Source organism: Mustela erminea, chromosome 2, assembly GCF_009829155.1.
Source record: "Mustela erminea isolate mMusErm1 chromosome 2, mMusErm1.Pri, whole genome shotgun sequence".
NCBI lineage: Eukaryota > Metazoa > Chordata > Mammalia > Carnivora > Mustelidae > Mustela > Mustela erminea.
The window spans coordinates 21,262,357-21,280,348 of record NC_045615.1 but is presented as its reverse complement, the minus strand read 5'-3'; the positions used below and the strand labels follow the sequence as shown (position 1 = coordinate 21,280,348).

The 17,992-nt window shown below is 37.1% G+C and overlaps 1 protein-coding gene across 2 annotated transcripts in view; it reads left to right on the top strand.

Annotated features, from left to right (window-relative positions):
- Positions 1–16,388, top strand: part of PRMT9 (protein arginine methyltransferase 9) — a 44,110-nt gene extending 27,722 nt beyond the window's left edge. For both annotated transcript variants that reach the window (XM_032332470.1, XM_032332471.1), the window contains 4 exons: positions 1,373–2,087; positions 11,413–11,566; positions 15,584–15,706; positions 16,008–16,388. In XM_032332470.1, coding sequence (XP_032188361.1) covers positions 1,373–2,087; positions 11,413–11,566; positions 15,584–15,706; positions 16,008–16,223 — 1,208 coding nt within the window. In that variant the 3' untranslated portion in view covers positions 16,224–16,388. The remainder of the gene's footprint in view (positions 1–1,372; positions 2,088–11,412; positions 11,567–15,583; positions 15,707–16,007) is intronic.
- The last annotated feature ends 1,604 nt before the right edge of the window (positions 16,389–17,992 follow it).

Sequence of the window (17,992 nt, the reverse complement as noted above, 5' to 3'; positions counted from 1 at the left end):
GAACGTAGGCATTAGTGTTGAATTAGTGTTTCCATATTCTTTTTGGTATTCATTTTCATTATTCATTCTCATATTCCACTACCCAGTAGTGGAATTACTGGGTCCTAGGGTAATTACAGTAGTTGTGTTTTTGATTTATTGAGGAACTCCCATACTATTTTCCACAGTACTCCCACCAACAGTGCATAAGTGTTCCTTTGTCTCTACATTGTTGCCCACACTTCTTGTTTCTTGTGTTTTTGGTTTTAGCCATTCTGACAGGTTTGAGGTTATATCTCATTGTGGTTTTGATTTGTATTTCCATGATGATGAGTGATTTTGATCATCTTTTCATGTGTTATTTTTTATTCTTTCTAATAGTTAGAAATTGGCTTTCTGGCTTTGGATGGGCTTTCTTCTTTTAATCTTTCCTAGGGAAAGGACATTTTATTTTTTATCTATTTAAGTTTATTTATTTTTTAAAAGATTTTATTTATTTATTTGACAGAGAGAGATCACAAGTAGGCAGAGAGGCAGGCAGAGAGAGAGAGAGGGGGAAATGGGCTCCCTGCTGAGCAGAGAGCCCAATGTGGGGCTCAATCCCAGGACACTGAGATCATGACCTGAGCCAAAGGCAGAGGCTTAACCCACTGAGCCACCCAGGCACCCCGGGAAAGGACATTTTAAATGTGTAAATAAGAATAACCTATATTTGCAACTGGTTCTAAAGCTGATAAGAAGGAATTGTGATTATACATTTACATTTAAATTTTTACCGAGTTTGAAAGCTCACGGATAAGAGCATGATATAGTCTTTATTGTAGGACTTAATCCTTCCTTATATTATCAAATTCTTAAACATTCAAGTGTCTAAATATTTATAGTTAGAAATATATTCTATTAAATCCTGCCTTGTTCTTCTGGAAATTTCTTAGAGAAAAGAATATCCCTTTAAGCTAAGGTGAGGGTTTGGTTATTGACCCCTTTCATTTATCTTTGTTATTGTTGGCTTCATTACTGAAGAAGATTAAGAGTCCCCTGGAACCCTTCCCCCACCCCCTAATATGGAGATGATGATAGCTAGTGATTGCACTAAAAGCGCTGTAGTACTACTGGTTGGAGTCTAATAGTAGAGATCTTGAATCTAATCTCTCTGTTATGCTATAAGTTAATTGTCTTCAAATTTAAGTTTTTGGCTAAGAAAGCTGGAGTGATTTTTCCTGGTTTTTGTAGGAAATGAATGAATTAATTCACTTAATTCTATTAAATCAATAGATGTAATCTTTCCTATAGTGATTTCAGAATAGGGGAGGGTGGGGGAGTTTGTATGATCCTCAGACTTATAAATATATTCATCAATTACAATTGTTTTCTTTCTTACTATTTTATGGAGACTACCGGATAAAACGTGGGGACCATGTGATGATGGAAGTGTCTTGTCAAGATTGTTACTTAAGAATCCAGAATATCAGTGTTTTTGGTCCAGAATGTGAATTGGATACTGGAAAAAATTTTACCAAAAATAAAGACTTGCTCACTTTAGGAAGTGAGGCTGAACTCTGTAGTGCCCTGGCTAACCTTCAGACCAGTAAACCAGATTCTGTGGAGCAGACATGTGTATTGGAATCCACAGAAATTGCTTTGCTTAATAACAGCGTCTATCATGAAGGCTTTAAGATGGCAATGAAAAAAGTATTGTCTTCATTGACTCCAGAGAAACTGTGTCAGGCCATGGATACTCAGTGTCAGAATGAGATGAGCTGTGGAAGTGAAGAGAGTAATTCTCAAGAGATTGTTCCTGAACCTTTCTATGTGTTAGATGTGTCTGAAGGCTTCTCTATTCTGCCCATAATTGCTGGCACACTTGGGCAGGTTAAACCTTACAGTTCTGTGGAAAAAGACCAGCATCGTATCACTCTGGACCTCATATCTGAAGCCAATCACTTTCCTAAAGAAACACTTGAGTTTTGGTTAAGGCATGTGGAAGATGAATCTTCTGTGTTGCAAAGGCCAAAATCAGACAAGTTGTGGAGTATAATCATATTGGATGTCATTGAGCCATCTGGGCTCATTCAGCAGGAAATAATGGAAAAAGCAGCAATATCCAGGTAAAACACAAAATATAATTTTTGGTTTTTGAGCTTAAATTCATGTAAATTCTTTTATTCTTTAATGGCATAGTTGTACAAATGAGTCATGATCATGTATGTTCCTTAAACATTGCTTTTCAGGATATGTGACATTATCCCTTTCTCTTTGTGTGCATGTCAGTACTCATTTTTTTTCATCTAAAGGATATCCTTCTCTATAGGTGTGAAGGAGAGAGCCTGCTTTGGGATTGGACTGCCTGTATATAGTATAGAGAATTAAGTAGAGGTTTATAAGAACAGAAAAGATATTCAGGGTAAATAAGGAAAAAATAAAATCTCACCTTTATGATATAAGAAATATCTCTAATGGGGCACCTGGGTGGCTCAGTCAGTAAAGTGTCTGCCTTTGGCTCAGGTCATGATCCCAGGGTTCTGGGATCGAGTTCCAAGTCGGGCTCCTTGCTCAGTGGGGAGCTGGCTTCCCCTCTTCTTCCATCTCATGCTCTCTCTAGCTGTCTCTGTCATTATCTTTGTTTCTCTCTCTCAAATAAATAAATAAATAAAATCTTAAAAAATACCTTTAAGAAACATATAGTACACATTTGATGGTATATTGGTAGAGTGAAGTGCTTCTTATAAACAAGTCCCAGTCCTCTTAGGTCTTAAAAACTTTATTTTATAATACAGTTTTCTCTCCAAGGTATTTTCCCTTCAGTGTTGGTTGGTGGAGGCAAAAATTGACCCCATATTTTTTTTTTTTTTTTAAAGATTTTATTTATTTGTTAGAGAGAGAGATACAGAGCGCAAGCACAGGCAGACAGAGTGGCAGGCTAGAGGCAGAGGGAGAAGCAGGCTCCCTGCCGAGCAAGGAGCCCGATGTGGGACTCGATCCCAGAACGCTGGGATCATGACCTGAGCCGAAGGCAGCTGCTCAACCAACTGAGCCACCCAGGCGTCCCGACCCCATATTTAATATTGAAAGCAAATTCAATTAAGCTTCACAGTCCTTTAGATGTGCTGCTCAGATCTGAGTGCCTATTGGCCATTTGTATATCTTCTTTGGGAAAATGTCTCTCAAGGTTCTCTGCCAATTTTTGAGTCAGATTTTTTTTTTAATTGAGTTTTAGGAATTCTCTGTGTATCTCGATATTAATTGCTTATCAGATAATTGACATATTTTCTCCCATTCTGTGGGTTGGTTGCCTTTTTACTTTATTGAGAGTGTCTTTTGATATGCAGAAATTTAATTTTTTGATACAGTCCACTTTGTTTTTTGTTTTACTTTTGTTGCCTGTTTTTGGTGTCATTTCCAAGAAATTATTGTCAAATGCTATGGTCTAAAGCTATTCTCTTATGTTTTCTTTTAAAGGTATTTATAGTTTTAGGTCTTATATTTAGATCTTTGATCCATTTTGATTTAATTTTTGTATATGGCATACAGCTAGGGCCCAGCTTCAGTCTTTTGAGTATGGTTATCATATTAGTAGAAAGGATATCCATTCCACATTGAATGGTCTTTTTTTTTTTAAGATTTTATTTATTTATTTGACAGAGAGAGAGAGTGAGGGCACAAGTAAGCAGAGGGGCAGGCAGGGAGAGGGAGAAGCAGGCTCTCCACTGAGCAGGGAGCCCCATGTGGGGCTCCATCCAGGGCCCTGGGATCATGACTTGAGCCAAAGGCAGTCGCTTAACTGACTGAGCCATCCAGACGCCCCTCACATTGAATGGTCTTGACAGCCTTGGCAAAAACTATTTTAGCATATATGTAAAGATTTATTTCTGAAGTCTTTAGTTCCATTTCATTGATTGCATATCTGGTCTTTATGCCACTACCATCCTATTCTTTATAATAAGCTTTATAATAAGTGTGTTTTTAAGCAGCTAAGTCTTTTTTGTTGTTGTTGTGATGGTAAAAAAACATTAAATTTATTATCTTAACCATTTTAAAACAATATTTTATTTATTCATTAGGGAGAACATGGTAGGGGAGCAGTGGGAGAGGGAGAAGCAGACTCCCCACTGAGCAGGGGACCAGATGCAGGAGGCTTAAACCCAGGACCTGAGCCAAAGGCAGATACTTAACTGACTGAGCCACCAAGGATTCCTAGGTGGAAAAATCATAAAACCATCATAACCATTAAAAATCATTTAATGATTAACCATTAAAAATGTTTAAAAATCATAACCATTTTTAGGCATACAGTTTAGTAGTACTAAGTAGTACTAAGTAGTACTAAGGTGTATTCACATTATTGTACAACAGATCTGTAGAACTTTTTCATCTTTGAAAACTAAAACTATAAGCAACTTAAACTATAAACTCCTTGCTGGCAACCCCTTAGCAACCACCTTTCCAATTCTGTTTCTATTTTTTTGAGTACTTTAGATACTTCATATGTAGAATCATACGGTATTTGTCTTATGTAACTGATATATTTCACTTACCATAATGTCCTTAAGGTACATCCATGTTATAACAGGTAGCAGGATTTCCTCCCTTTTTTTTTTTTAACTGCCTAATATTCCACTGTATGAAGATGCCCGTTTCATTAGCCATTCATCTGTTGTTGGACATTTGAGTTATTCTGCCTTTTAGCTACAGTCAGTAATGGTGCGTGAATATGAGTATTCATATATCTCTCTGAGAGTTTGCTTTCAATTCTTTTCATATGTATCTAGGGGTGTGGTTGAGTCATGGTAATTCCGACTTCAGTGTTGCAGCTTCCTTGGTGTTACGGCAAGTCATGGTACTAGTCTCTCTGCGGTACTGCACACCCTATGCTCCTTAACCAAGCCAAGTGATCTCCTTTGTCTATCAGAGATCCCAAACTGAATCCCATTTTTTGTCACTGCTTAGGTTCATGCAAGAGAGAAATGAGTCCCTTGGACAGCCCCCCACCCAAAGTCATAATGTTGGATATATGCTCCAACATTTTTTTGGAGCATATATCTTTTCTTCCCAACAAGAAGCAAGGAATTGGGAGTTCTCTCTTGATTATACTATGCTGTATGTGCTTGGGGAAGGGACTATGGCAAGTAAATGTGATACATTTTCCTACCATTTTCCATGTCGTTCTTTCTGGCTGTGCACTGGCCTGGGGTGTAGGAACCTCCTGACTGGTTTCTAGATATCTCAGAAACAGTTTAGTCTGTGTGTTTTTGTTAAGTGTCTTTGGGGAGAGGTGAGTTGGAGGCTTCCTATTCACCGTTTTGCTTATATGGTCATTTTCCCTGTACTTTGTAATAAGTTTTGAAATTGGTAAGTGTAAAAACCTCCAACTTTGTTTTTGTTTTTTTCAAGATTGTTTTGGCTATTCTGGATCCCTTGAAATTCCATATGAATTTTAGGATGGTGATTTTTCTGTTTCAGTAAAAAATGCTGTTGGGATTTGATAGGGATTGCATAAAATCTCTATAGCTCACTTTGAGTAGTATTTATATTTTAACAACATTTTCTTCCAGTCCATGAATGTGGGATGTCTTTCAGTTTATTCAAAAAAACAAAACTCAAAACAAAAAAACAAAAAAACCAAAAAAAAAAAAAACCCTCTATTTATTTATGTGAGAAAGAGGGAGTTGCATGTATGCGCAGGAGTGGGGAGGCGGGGTGGGGGGCACAGAAGGAGAGGGACAAGCAGACTCCTCATTGAGCAGGGAGTCTGACATGGGGCTCAATCCCAGGACCCCAGAATCATGACTTGAGTCGAAGGCAGATACTTAACTGACTGAGCCATGCATTTGCTTCTATTTGTGTCTTTCCAGCAATGTCTGTAGTTTTCAGCTTATAACTCTTTAACCTGCTTAGTTAAGTTTATTCCTAAGTTGATGCTATTATAAGTGGGATTGTTTTCTTAATTTCTTTTTTTGGATTGTTCATGCTAGTTTTAGAAATACAACTAATTTGTGTGTGTGTGTGTTGATTTTATATCCTGCAACTTTGCTGAATTTGTTAGTTGTAACATTTTTGTGTGGAATCTTTAGGAGCTTCTAAATATATGATAATGTTGTCTATGAGCAGAGATAATTTTACTTCTTCATTTCTAGTTTCTTTCTTTCTTTTTTTTTTTTTTAAAGATTTTATTTATTTATTTGACAGACAGAGATCCCAAGGAGGCAGAGAGGTAGGCAGAGAGAGGAGGAAGCAGGCTTCCCGCTGAGCAGAGAGCCCGATGCGGGGCTCGATCCCAGGACCCTGGGACCATGACCCGAGCCGAAGGCAGAGGCTTTAACCCACTGAGCCACCCAGGCGCCCCTCATTTCTAGTTTCGATGCCCTTCATTTTTCTTGCCTGATTGCTTCCTTTAGGACTTCCAGAGACTATGTTGAATGGAGGTAGTGAAATTGGGTATCCTTGTCTTGTTTCTGATCTTAGTGGGAAAGCTTTCAGTCAGTCACATTTTATTTAAATGGAACCTTTAAAGGATTTTTTAAAAAGTTATAAAAACAATTTAGCAGACAATGTGTTCTGTGTTATAATAGAGGGAAACAACTTATGTAAAGCTACCAACTCCTCTTCCCTGTGTTTCTTAGTAGGGGGAGGCATCCTATTAGCAGTTTGAGTGGGACAGTTCTTTTGTTTTTTTGTTTTTGTTTTCTTCTTTCTTTCTTTCTTTCTTTTTTTTTTCCACAGTTCTTATATAGGAGTGTCTTATAGATTGCAGGATGTTTGGCATCTCTAGGCACTAAATGCTAGAAGCACCTGTCATCATTGTTTTAACCAGTATTCTTTCCTCTCCTCCAAATACTTCCTGAGGAACAGTGGGGAACCAGTGGTTCTTTCCTTTAGCCCAAGCTATTGTACATCCTCCTTACCTTACTTATCTTGATTCTGGGGCTAGAGGTATGCAGATACTCTCACACAGGCTTGCTGTTACTACTTTAGCCTCTAACAAAGAGGAGGTCTCATGCCTGGGAAAGAGGGTGCAATTAGTGATTGGGAGAATAAATTATGTCTGGGATAAGGGATCTCTCTCACCGGAACTCCTCTCAGACACCATCCCTCTCCAGCTGCCCTCCCGACCCCGGCAAAGCGAGGGAAAATGAGTCATTTCACAGATTTCAGTATGTAGTTTCTAATTACTTTCGTAGTTATTGTTGTAAAATGTTTAGTCATACTAAATTAGGAGAACTTTTTTTTGGTACTTTTTTTTATTAAATTTAAACCCATTTAAAAACATCTTGTGTTGGGTTACAAAGAAACTGAAGGATTTCTTCTCTTCAGAATTTTTGCCATTTATGGTTAAACTTTTGAGTTGGAATGTATTTTTTCACCCCTGAAGGCACACATGGTTTAGAAGTGCTATTTGGCTTTGAAGAAGATTCCATTGAGGAGTCTGGCAGCTCCAGTGGCAGCTCCAGTGGCATAAGTGACAACAAAACAATGTCAGTAAAGCTAAGCATAGTTGCAAGGCGATTACTGTTTTATCTAACGTAACTAAGAAGCCTTTCTGTTAGGACAGTAATATTGAGGTAAGGATTTGTACAAGATTTTAGATTAAAATAATGGGACTACAGCCTTTTAAAATAATTTTCATATACTGCCTTTGTGTAGTATTTATCTCTGGCATAGTCATTAGTACTTGATTCAGCCTTTTATAACTTTTTTAACGTTCAGCAAGTAAAATTTTGATACTTTGTTTGGTTTGATTTTCTGAAATGATTTTAAGTATTGCCCTGCCTTCCTCTTTCCCATAGATTTTTATGGTTAGAAGATTGACTTTTAACCTGTGTGCTTTTTCAGCTTGCAGATTTCATAGTACAGTAACCCTCTTGTGTTTTTTGGGGGGTGGAGGGGATTAGTCAAGCAGCATAAAGCTCTGTGGCTATCTGTCATTTGAGATCTTGTGCCCTTAAAAAAAAATTAGATCTGGTTCTATTTATTTATTTATTTAATAGATTTTATTTATTTATTTGACAGAGATCCCAAGTAGGCAGAGAGGCAGGCAGAAATAGAGAGGGAAGCAGGTCCCCCGCTGAGCAGAGAGCGCAATGCAGAACTTGATCCCAAGGACCCTGAGATCATGACCTGAGCCGAAGGCAGAGCCTTAACCCACTGAGCCACCCAGGAGCCCCTGATCTGTTTCTATTTAAACAGATCACACAATTAGCAAATAACTTGAGAAAAATTTAGTAATATGAATTTTCAGATTTAAACCTGATCTATTTGAGGAAAACAGGTTTCTTCAGTTTTTTGGAAGGTAAATTTTTATTTGGTTTGCTAAAGACATAGGAATTTTGTTAAGAGCTATGTAATTTTACTAATTCTAGAGATTAATTTCTACTAGAATTTACCTAAAATATTAGAAGTTGATAGGAAAGCAGTAACGAAAATAAGCAAAGCATTGGGGTCAGGATGGAATCCTTTTTTAGGCTAGTCTGTACTATATAGGATTTATTACAATGTAAATGATTATGTACTTATATTTACTGAAGAGAGATTATCCTGATTTAGGATCATGACTTGTCTCGTTATATTTACGAATCATCTCTAACTTCCTTGCTGATTCTGTGTTCTTCAAATGATCTGGTTATGACATGGCTTCTGATTTTCTAGCTAATCTTTAGAGAGAGCTGTTACAAGAACAGTCTGTTTACTTATTGTAAACTTTTCCATCAACTTTTTATCTTGAAATATTTCAAAATTTCAAACTTAAGAAAAATTGCAACAGTGAAAACAAGACTGCTGTTTTGTCTTTCTAACCTTCACTCTTTAACATTTAGTGTGTATCTCCTTAGAACAAAGGCTTCCTCCCCTACATATCACAATAAAATCACACTCAGGAAACTTAGCATTGATAAAATGCTATTGTTTAATATGTAGTCTATATTAAAATTTCCCCCATTGTCCCAGTAATATCCTATATTCCTTTTTCTTCTTCCCAATCTATGTTCTAATCAAGGGTCCTACGTTGCATTTAGTTGTCATGTCTTGTTATAATTTGCCATTCTGGTTTTAGATACAGTATTTTTAAATGGTTGAGAGAATCAGTTGAGTAAAAGACAGAAGAATTAGTGATTTGAAACTAATTTAGGAGCAGAAATGCCAACGTGGTTTGAGGAATGGGTGTTTTATATAAGTTTGTCAAGATTTTAATGACCCATTCAGGGAAACTACATAGCATAAAATTTTAGTAATTTGTAGGATAAATGTTTTTTAGTAATTTTAGTAACTTGTAGGATAAATGTCTTGGCAAAACCAGACCTTAGCCTTGTGTTATTATAAATAGATCCTTACTAATCCTGTGTATTTAAGAGGAAAAATTTACTATCAAAGATACATATGATAATATGAAGTCCATTTGTCTATAAATAGCCTGTCCTAGAAGTTCAGGTAGAAACCAGCTTAGAATGTTCAGTAAAAATGAGGGATTTAATGTGTGACTGTAAATGTGGCAAATGAAAATAATGACTTGGTTTAAAGTCCTTTAAAGTATTCTCCCAACTGCTTCATTTGATGGTAGTAGAAGACCCACTTACTGCCTCGTGCTTCTCACAGCTGAGGCGTGAGGAAGCAAGACTGTATAGGTGGACATGGGAGCTGCCTTGGTTTAAGAGCCCTAAACTTCACATAGGAACTAATAGCTCCTATAGGTGTAGCAATAGGAAAACTTGGTTGCAAGATAACCACCCTCAGGGAAGCCAAAAGGTGATAACAGCTTCCCATCAGGCGCTTATAGTTTGTTCATGGTTCTCTCAGTCTAGATGCATTCTGCGTACTAAGAGGCAATTAAAAAAACTTTGTCCTAAGCAGTGTTGCTGATCACACTAAGATGGCTGATATTCTTCCTTTATGGGATTTCCAGGGAATCAAAAGATGAACCCAAGATCAGTTGTAGGAGGAGAATGGGTTTTGTTAACCCTTTACTATCACTCTTCCTAACATCCTTTACTAGAACATTTTAATTTTTAATTACATTTTTTTCTTTCAGTGTTTAACTTTTTGTTTTGAAATAATTTCAGACTTACAGAGAAGTTAAAGAATAACAAAAATCTTTTAACAACAGCAGCAAAAAAGAATTTTTAACATACACCTTATAGCCAGATGCACAAACTGTTACTATTTTGCCACATTTGTTTTATTATTCTCTCTGAACTATTTAATATTTTTTAAAAGATTTTATTTATTTATTTGACAGAGATAACAAGCAGGCGGGGGGGGGGGGAGCAGAGAGCCCGACACGGGGCTCGATCCCAGGACCCCGGGATCATGACCTGAGCTGAAGGCAGAGGCTTCGACCCACTGAGCTACCCAGGCGCCCCCTCTCTGAACTATTTAGAATAAGTTCCAGATATTACGTTCTCTTATCCCTAAATACTTTGGTGTATATTTCTAAGAACAAGGATATTCATATATATAACCATCATATAGTTGTCAAAATCAGGAAGGATGGCCACAATACCTATGTTTAGTGTACAGTCTTTCTCAGATTTCACCATTTGTTGCAGTAGTATCAATTACAGCTTTTTTTTGTTTCTGGTTCAGAATTCAGTTGAGGATCACATACTGCATTTAATTGTCCTCTTTAGTCTCCTTAATTCTGTAACAGTTCCGAAGTTTTTCATGACATAAACAGTTTTGTAGAGTGTAGGCCATTTATTTTTTAGAATGTTCCTCATTTTTTTTTAAAAAAAAGATTTATTTATTTATTTGACAGATGGAAATCACAAGTAGGCAGAGAGGCAGGCAGAGAGAGAGAAAGCAGGAAGCAGGCGCCCCGCTGAGCAGAGAGCCTGATGTGGGGTTCGATCTCAGCACCCTGGGATCATGACCTGAGCTGAAGGCAGAGGCTTTAACCCACTGAGCCACCCAGGTGCCCCATTTTTTTTTTTTTAATTAGGTTTGGATTATCCATTTTAGAGAGGAATCTTACGCAAGTCTTGTCACATTACGAGGCACATAGTATTGCTTTATTCCATTATTGTTGATGTAATAATTTAGATCAGTTGGTTTAAGTTGTATCTATCAAGTTTTTCCACAATAAATTGCTGTTTCCCTTTCTAATGAGTATGTCACTTGGGGGATGGGCAACACTTTGAGACTTTGTAATATCTTTTTCCTAATAAGACTTTCAATCACTAGTTTTAATATCAATTGATGATCTTCCTAAATCTAAAGACCTATCCAGCCAGCCAGCTGGTGGTTTTTCTCTTCCATGGATCAGTGGCCACATTGACTTTTTGGGAAATTATTTCCAGTGGTTTACCACTCTGAACTACCAGTCAATAACATAAAGTCTATTAGATTCTGTACAATCTGTAGCCCACCAATTCATTCTGATTTAGTTATTGGCATTTATAAAATGTTGGGAATCAAGTCAATTTTAAAATATTTTTCCTTCTCTAGGTGTTTGCTACAATCTGGAGGCAAGATCTTTCCTCAGTATGTGCTGATGTTCGGGTTGCTTGTGGAATCACAGGCACTGGTAGAAGAGAATGCTGTTCAAGGAACAGAACGCACTCTTGGATTAAATATAGCACCTTTTATTAATCAATTTCAGGTAAGTGTTTAGAAGTTCAGCCAGGTGGCTGTTACCCCCATCTACCTTATCTTTCTCTGTAGTTTTATTGAGACAGTGTGTTTAGCTGGATTAGGATGGTAATCAGTGTCCTAGAGCAAAGGAATTTATGAGTGAAAATCAACCTAGAGATTAGAATAGTCAAGTCTGTTGTTTCTACTAACAAAAGGCTACAGATATTCCTCTGAACCATTGTTACAAGCGAAAAATAGGTTCCTAGATTTAGTCGGAAAAAGGGTGCTTCTTGTCTAAAACAGGAACAGCCAGAGAAAGACTGGCATTCTAAACATGAACTCTTAATTACACTGAAACTCAGGTTAGCAGGTGATAGGTATAAGCAGCTCATGTCTAGACAGTCAGACTGCTGTGAGTAGGAATGCAGGAACCTAGGAAACTGGAGCTCAAGGCAAGGGGGTTAGTTGTTATTTGGGAAACAAGGACTCAAGATTTAGTGCTGGCAGAGGCATTAGCCTCAGAATACAAATTTGTGAGCTAAAATTGTGTGTGTGGGTGGAGTGTCTAAGGGAAGAGGTTTGGGGTTGAAGACAGAGGTAGGAAGTAGGTGGAATACTGATATGTAAGCCAAAGCAGAATTTTGGGAAGTAGATACATCTTTAAAGAAGTGACGTCTAAAACTTTTGTCTAATGGCTATACATAGTAAAGCTTTGAATATACAGTTAGATCTGTGAATAGTACTTGCTCAGCAAATATAAGTTTTTTGAGAAAATGCTTTTTTTCCTAGGGCTGGCTAACTGAGATTTTAGTGTTTGTTTAATCTCAGATTTTGGAGAGTTTAATAAGGAGAATATACTTATCAGAAGACAGAAGTTTAGGAGCACCTGGCTATTTCGGTTGGAGGAGTGTATGACTCCTAATCTCAGAGTCTATATGTAGGGTATAGAGATTACTAAAAAATAAATCAATTAAAAAAAAAAAGTTCTGGTTGTTTGTGTGGTTCAGAAATACCACTACCTCCTTTCTAGCTTATTCCCCCTTGATTTTGGTGTCTATAATTCTTTGATTCCATCAGAATCTATGATATTTTGATCCTGCCATCATTTCACTGTATTTCCCATTTTATATCCTCTCTTCTAAGGAAGAGTGTGTATTCCATGGTCCATATACTTTTCATATACCCCTTCTCTTTAGTTTTTGTACTGGCCTAGGAAAATCCTACCTTGGTTAAATCCAGCTTTCTGCCTTTTCCACACCAGTAGCCCTGCAGCTGAGTACGCAGACTTTGGTCTCTCTTCTGCTTGTGACTACTCATCTCAAGAGGCAGGTTGCCTGGTAGTTTTACATTTCCTGGTCCACTTACTCATTTTCTTAGGTGATATTGTCTCCTCTCTTCTAATATGATAATTATCTGTTACATAGACAACTGAGTGAACCAATGAAACAAAATGAGAGGTGTTAAAAAAAAAAAAGAAAAACTACACAGTAGTCCTCCCTTATTTATGGAGGATACTTTCCAAGACCCACAGTGAAAACCACCAGATAGTACTGAACCTATCTATATTGTTTTTTTCGTAAACATACCTATGATAGTTTAGTTTATAAATTAGGTAGAGTAAGAGATAACAATAACTAAAAATAGAATAATTATAATGTGCTGTAATAAAGCTTACAGGGATGTGGTCTTTTTCAGAATAGCTTATTGTACCATATTCACCCTTCTGTGATGACGTGGGATGATAAAATGCCTCTCGTATCCTCTCATTGATATCCTAATGAGATCATGTGAGGGAAATGATGTAAGTGTTAGGTTACTATTGACTTGATAGTTTGTCAGGAGGAGGATCCTCTGCTTCTGGACCTTGGTTGACTGCTGGTAACTGAAGCCATGGAAAGTGAAATCACAAAGAGGACTGTACAGAAAATAACAGAAATTTATTCATTCAACAAATGTGTACCATATTTGTGCTACTTTAGGTTTTGGGAATATAGCTGTGAATCTAAGAGATATGTTCCTGCACTCATGGAGCTGTTCAGATTGACAAACACAAGATAGATAATAAACTAGTAAAAAGATTAGAATGGTGGTGGTTAAAAGTGCTATGAACATAAAGCAGCTTATGAGATAGGGAATGGGGGTATGTGATAAACTATTTTATATAGGTGATGACTAAGGAAAGGGCTCATGGGTAAGTGATATTTAAGCAGGGAACTGAAGAAATAAAGAAGCAAATCGTAAACAAGTTAAAGGACCAAAAAGTGCAGTGACCTGCGGCAAGAGCATGACTGGAGTGTTCAGAAACAGCAGGTCAGGTAAAAGATGCAGACAGAAAAGTATTAGGAGCCAGATCTTGTACAGCCTTTTGGTCCTATTTTACTCTAAAAAGGGTGGAAGATACATGGCAGGTATTGAACGGAGGAATGACACCGTGTATATTGTTTTGAAAGTTATTGTGGTTACTGTGTTAGAAGTAAACCACTTGTGAGAGCAGGCAAAGGTATTACGGCAGTAATCCAGGTGAGAGGTGGTAGTGACTAATTTGGTAGCAATGTGGAGGTGGTGCCAAGTGTTGTGATTGTAGAGACATTGGAAGGTAGGTTGTGGTAGATAGTATGTGGGTACGAAAGCACCTGGAAGAATAGTCATCATCTACTGAAATGAGGAACATAGCATGAGGATCAGGTTGTATTCATGTGTTTGTGGAATCATTGAACAGTAGGAAAATAATTCAGAGAAAGATTGAGGCTAGAGATAAAATTTGGTACTTAAATTTGATAGATGAAAAAAAGAATTGGTAGATGATATTTAAAGCCTGAGTGAATCACCTTGGGGCTATGTAGAAAGAACTGAACTCTAGAGAATTCATGAAATGATGAGCTTTAGATGGGAAAAGTAAGAATTAGCACAGATGCCAGGAGTGGCCAGGAGGCTAGGTTGAGAAACAGGAGTGAGGACAGACTATGAGGGTTAGAGGGCATGTGATGAGAGGTTACAGGAATCTAAAGCTTCTTCTGGTGATTGATACAAACAAGGATAAAGGGCAGGGAGTCCTGGAAATGGCATGGAACTGCTGTGTTGTCAAGGCAGGAAAGGTTAGATGCCTTCAAGGATGCCGAGGGGGAGAGATTGATAGATCTGTGTCCACTGCTTCACCATGCACAGTTGCTCTAATATTTTACTCAAAAGGAAAGAGGGTACTTTCTTTTTTTTTTTAATCATTTTTCCCCCCAAAGATTTTATTTATTTGACACAGAGAGAGATCACAAGTAGGCAGAGAGGCAGGCAGAGGGGGAGGGGAAAGCAGGCTCCCTGTGGAGCAGAGAGCCCGATGTAGGGCTCGATCCCAAGACCCTGGGATCATGACCTGAGCCGAAGGCAAAGGCTTAACCCACTGAGCCACCCAGGCACCCCAAGAGGGTACTTTCAAAACAGGTTCCCTTTTTATTTCAAATGAAGAGACTAAAAGTTGCTAGTAGGAATGTTCCACTGATACTAATATTGATGGAACACATTATAGTGGTGGCTCTCAACCTTGACTGAACTTTCAGAACTATTGATACCTGGATCCCAACTCCAGATCAATCGGAGATGTGGCCTGAGCAGTTGGGGGCTTTTTAAAACCTCTTCAGGTGATTTTAACTTGGCAGCCAAAGCTGAGAACCATTGCTTTATACAAATAAACTTTATTTTCCAAGTGAAATCCACTATTAATTATTTGGTTGAATTTGGCATATTTTCTCAAATAGTTGTACTGTTTGCTTATTAGTTCATCTTTCACACATAAGCACATCCTGGGTTTAAAATTTCTGGAGCTATTTCACTTTAGTAAAAATTTGTGTTCATCCAAGACAAGATCTGTCGATAATTGAAAGTATTTAACCTACGAAGCCTTGGTTCTTTCATCCTTACAAAACTGGGAATTAAATGAGGTATTAGGTGTATAAAGCATTATATCCTATTGATGCAAGTATGAAGTAAGCACTAGAGGGTACATGGCCACAAAAAGAATTGAGTAGAACTGAAAAATTTGTATTTTCTTTAGGTACCTATACGTGTATTTTTGGATCTGTCCTCATTGCCCTGTATACCTTTGAGCAAGCCAGTGGAACTGTTAAGACTAGATTTAATGACTCCATATTTGAACACCTCTAACAGAGAAGTGAAGGTAATACAAAATGATTATTTTTTTCATATTTAGGATTATCTTAAGCTAGGTAATACTTAATGTACACAAAATAGTTTTTGCCACTTTCGTTGACAATTTAAATGTTATGTTTTTTTCTAAACAATATCTTAAAAGGAGCTTGAGTAAATACTAGTGAATACAGTAGATTGGTATTAATTTGAATTGGGTGATTAAATCTTTATAAAATTTGGAGCTAAAATTTACTAAAAAAACAGACTTACTTATCCAGGTCTACTCTACTTACTCTGATAAAATTTTCATGATTTCTTAATTTTCATAGGTACACATTTGTAAATCTGGACAAGTGACTGCCATTCCCTTTTGGTATCATATGTACCTTGATGACGAGATTAGGTTGGATACTTCAGGTGAAGCCTCCCACTGGAAACAAGCTGCAGTTGTTTTAGAGAATCCTATCCAGGTGGAAATGGGAGAGGAATTAGTACTCAGTGTCCAGCACCACAAAAGCAGTGTCAGCATCACAGTAAAGCAATGAAGAGCAGTTTTCTAATGAAAAACTGTCCAGGTAGAGCAGCAAGTACACAATTCTGGTCTGAATTAGTAGTGGAATTGTAATGATAAAATGGGGGTATAAAGATTTAATTCCTTGTAATGGTCAAGTATTTTTTAAAAATTGATTAATAAAGTATATTTAAAAGATCTTAAAGAGGAGCATTATTACAGAGATATTGTTGCAGACTTCCTTTCTCAAAAAGACTGTCAGTGATTTTCCAAATTAGCAGTTTGTTTTTATTGCTTGGTTGTACTTCACAGTGGTTTCAATTTTGCTCAATACTCTAGTCTACACTCTAGCTATAATGACAAGGGATTTGAGTCCCATCTTCATGCCAGTAAGTAGAGCAAAACTTTTAATTTTTAAGGTATCTTGGTTTCTTTGAGTCCAAACTTCTTAATTGGGATACATCAGAAAGTTGGCTGCCATTAAAGACTGAGGGATATGGTTACTTGTAAATTTGAAGCCTGCTTCTTTTAAATACTATACTTCTGAAACTCCTTGGGTTTTGTGTTTTGAGAATGCGGACTTCAATTAAGAATCTAAGCTATATGCTAAATCTAAGAGAGTAAAAGTTAGGGATGAAGTAAAATCTATAGATGGCATTTTTCCTGGTCTACTTCGGCAAAGAAAATTTAAAAAAACTTGTAAATTCAAGAAAGAGCTAAACCCAAACCAGTGTTTTTAAAAATTTTGGTCTGAATGCATAGTAAGAAATATATAATTGGCCCAGATTTTAAAAAGACTTGCAACAGGGAGATTAATAAGATAATCGTGCCTTGTATTTACTGTGTGCTCTTTGTAAGGAAGCCACAAAAAAATTAAGATGCACTTTCTTTCTACATTGCCTATTCTCATCGCTTTACTTTAAATAGAAGTGTTTTTAAGAGTGGAAAGAATGAAGACTGCATTTAATTACTGTGAACCAGTACATAAATGTGAATGTGTGTGTGCATAAATATATGAAGCAAAGATTTTGAGAAAAATATTTATTCTTGCTATGTTAACAACCTACACTGGCACTTTCTAAATTTCAGTATAGAATGTTAAACATTACCCGGTGGGTTGTGATTAGCAATTAGAGAAACTCCACCCTGAGTAATAAATGTCTCTGAAATAGAACCTCCACATCTTCTGACTGTGGTTTAATGAGTAATTAAGAATACTCAGCCTAGCTTTGTTTGCTGACACCCTTCAAAGCACTAAGGAAAAGTAGACTCTATTTCTTTCTCTTTTTTTTTTTTGAAAATATTTTATTCATTTATTTGTCAGAGGGAGAGAGAGAGAGAGAGAACACAAGCAGGGGGAGTAGCAGGCAGGGCAGGCAGGCAGAGGAAAAAACCAGGGTCCCTTCCAAGGAAGGAAGGAGTTTAATGCAGGAATTGATCCCAGGACCCTGGGATCATGACCTGAGCTGAAGGCAAATGCCCAACCAGTTGAGCCACCCAGGCATCCCTAGACTCCATTTCTATCACAAGGTTCTTATTTATTCTCTTAGTCTTCTATCCAGCTTATTTTCATCTAAAAGTCATGGATAATCTGTTAATCTATTACCAGTGTTGCAAATAGGATTTTTAAATAGTAGTTGTTTTAAAGATTAATATTAGGTCCTACTTAATTCTCCTGAAAGGAACAGAAGACACAGGTGTCTTTTCATTTTAGGTATGCAATTTCTAAACTTTAATCTTTCTGGACTTCTTTTTTGCTGTGCCTCTAATCAAGAACTTTTTGTAAAAATATTAAGGGTTTAT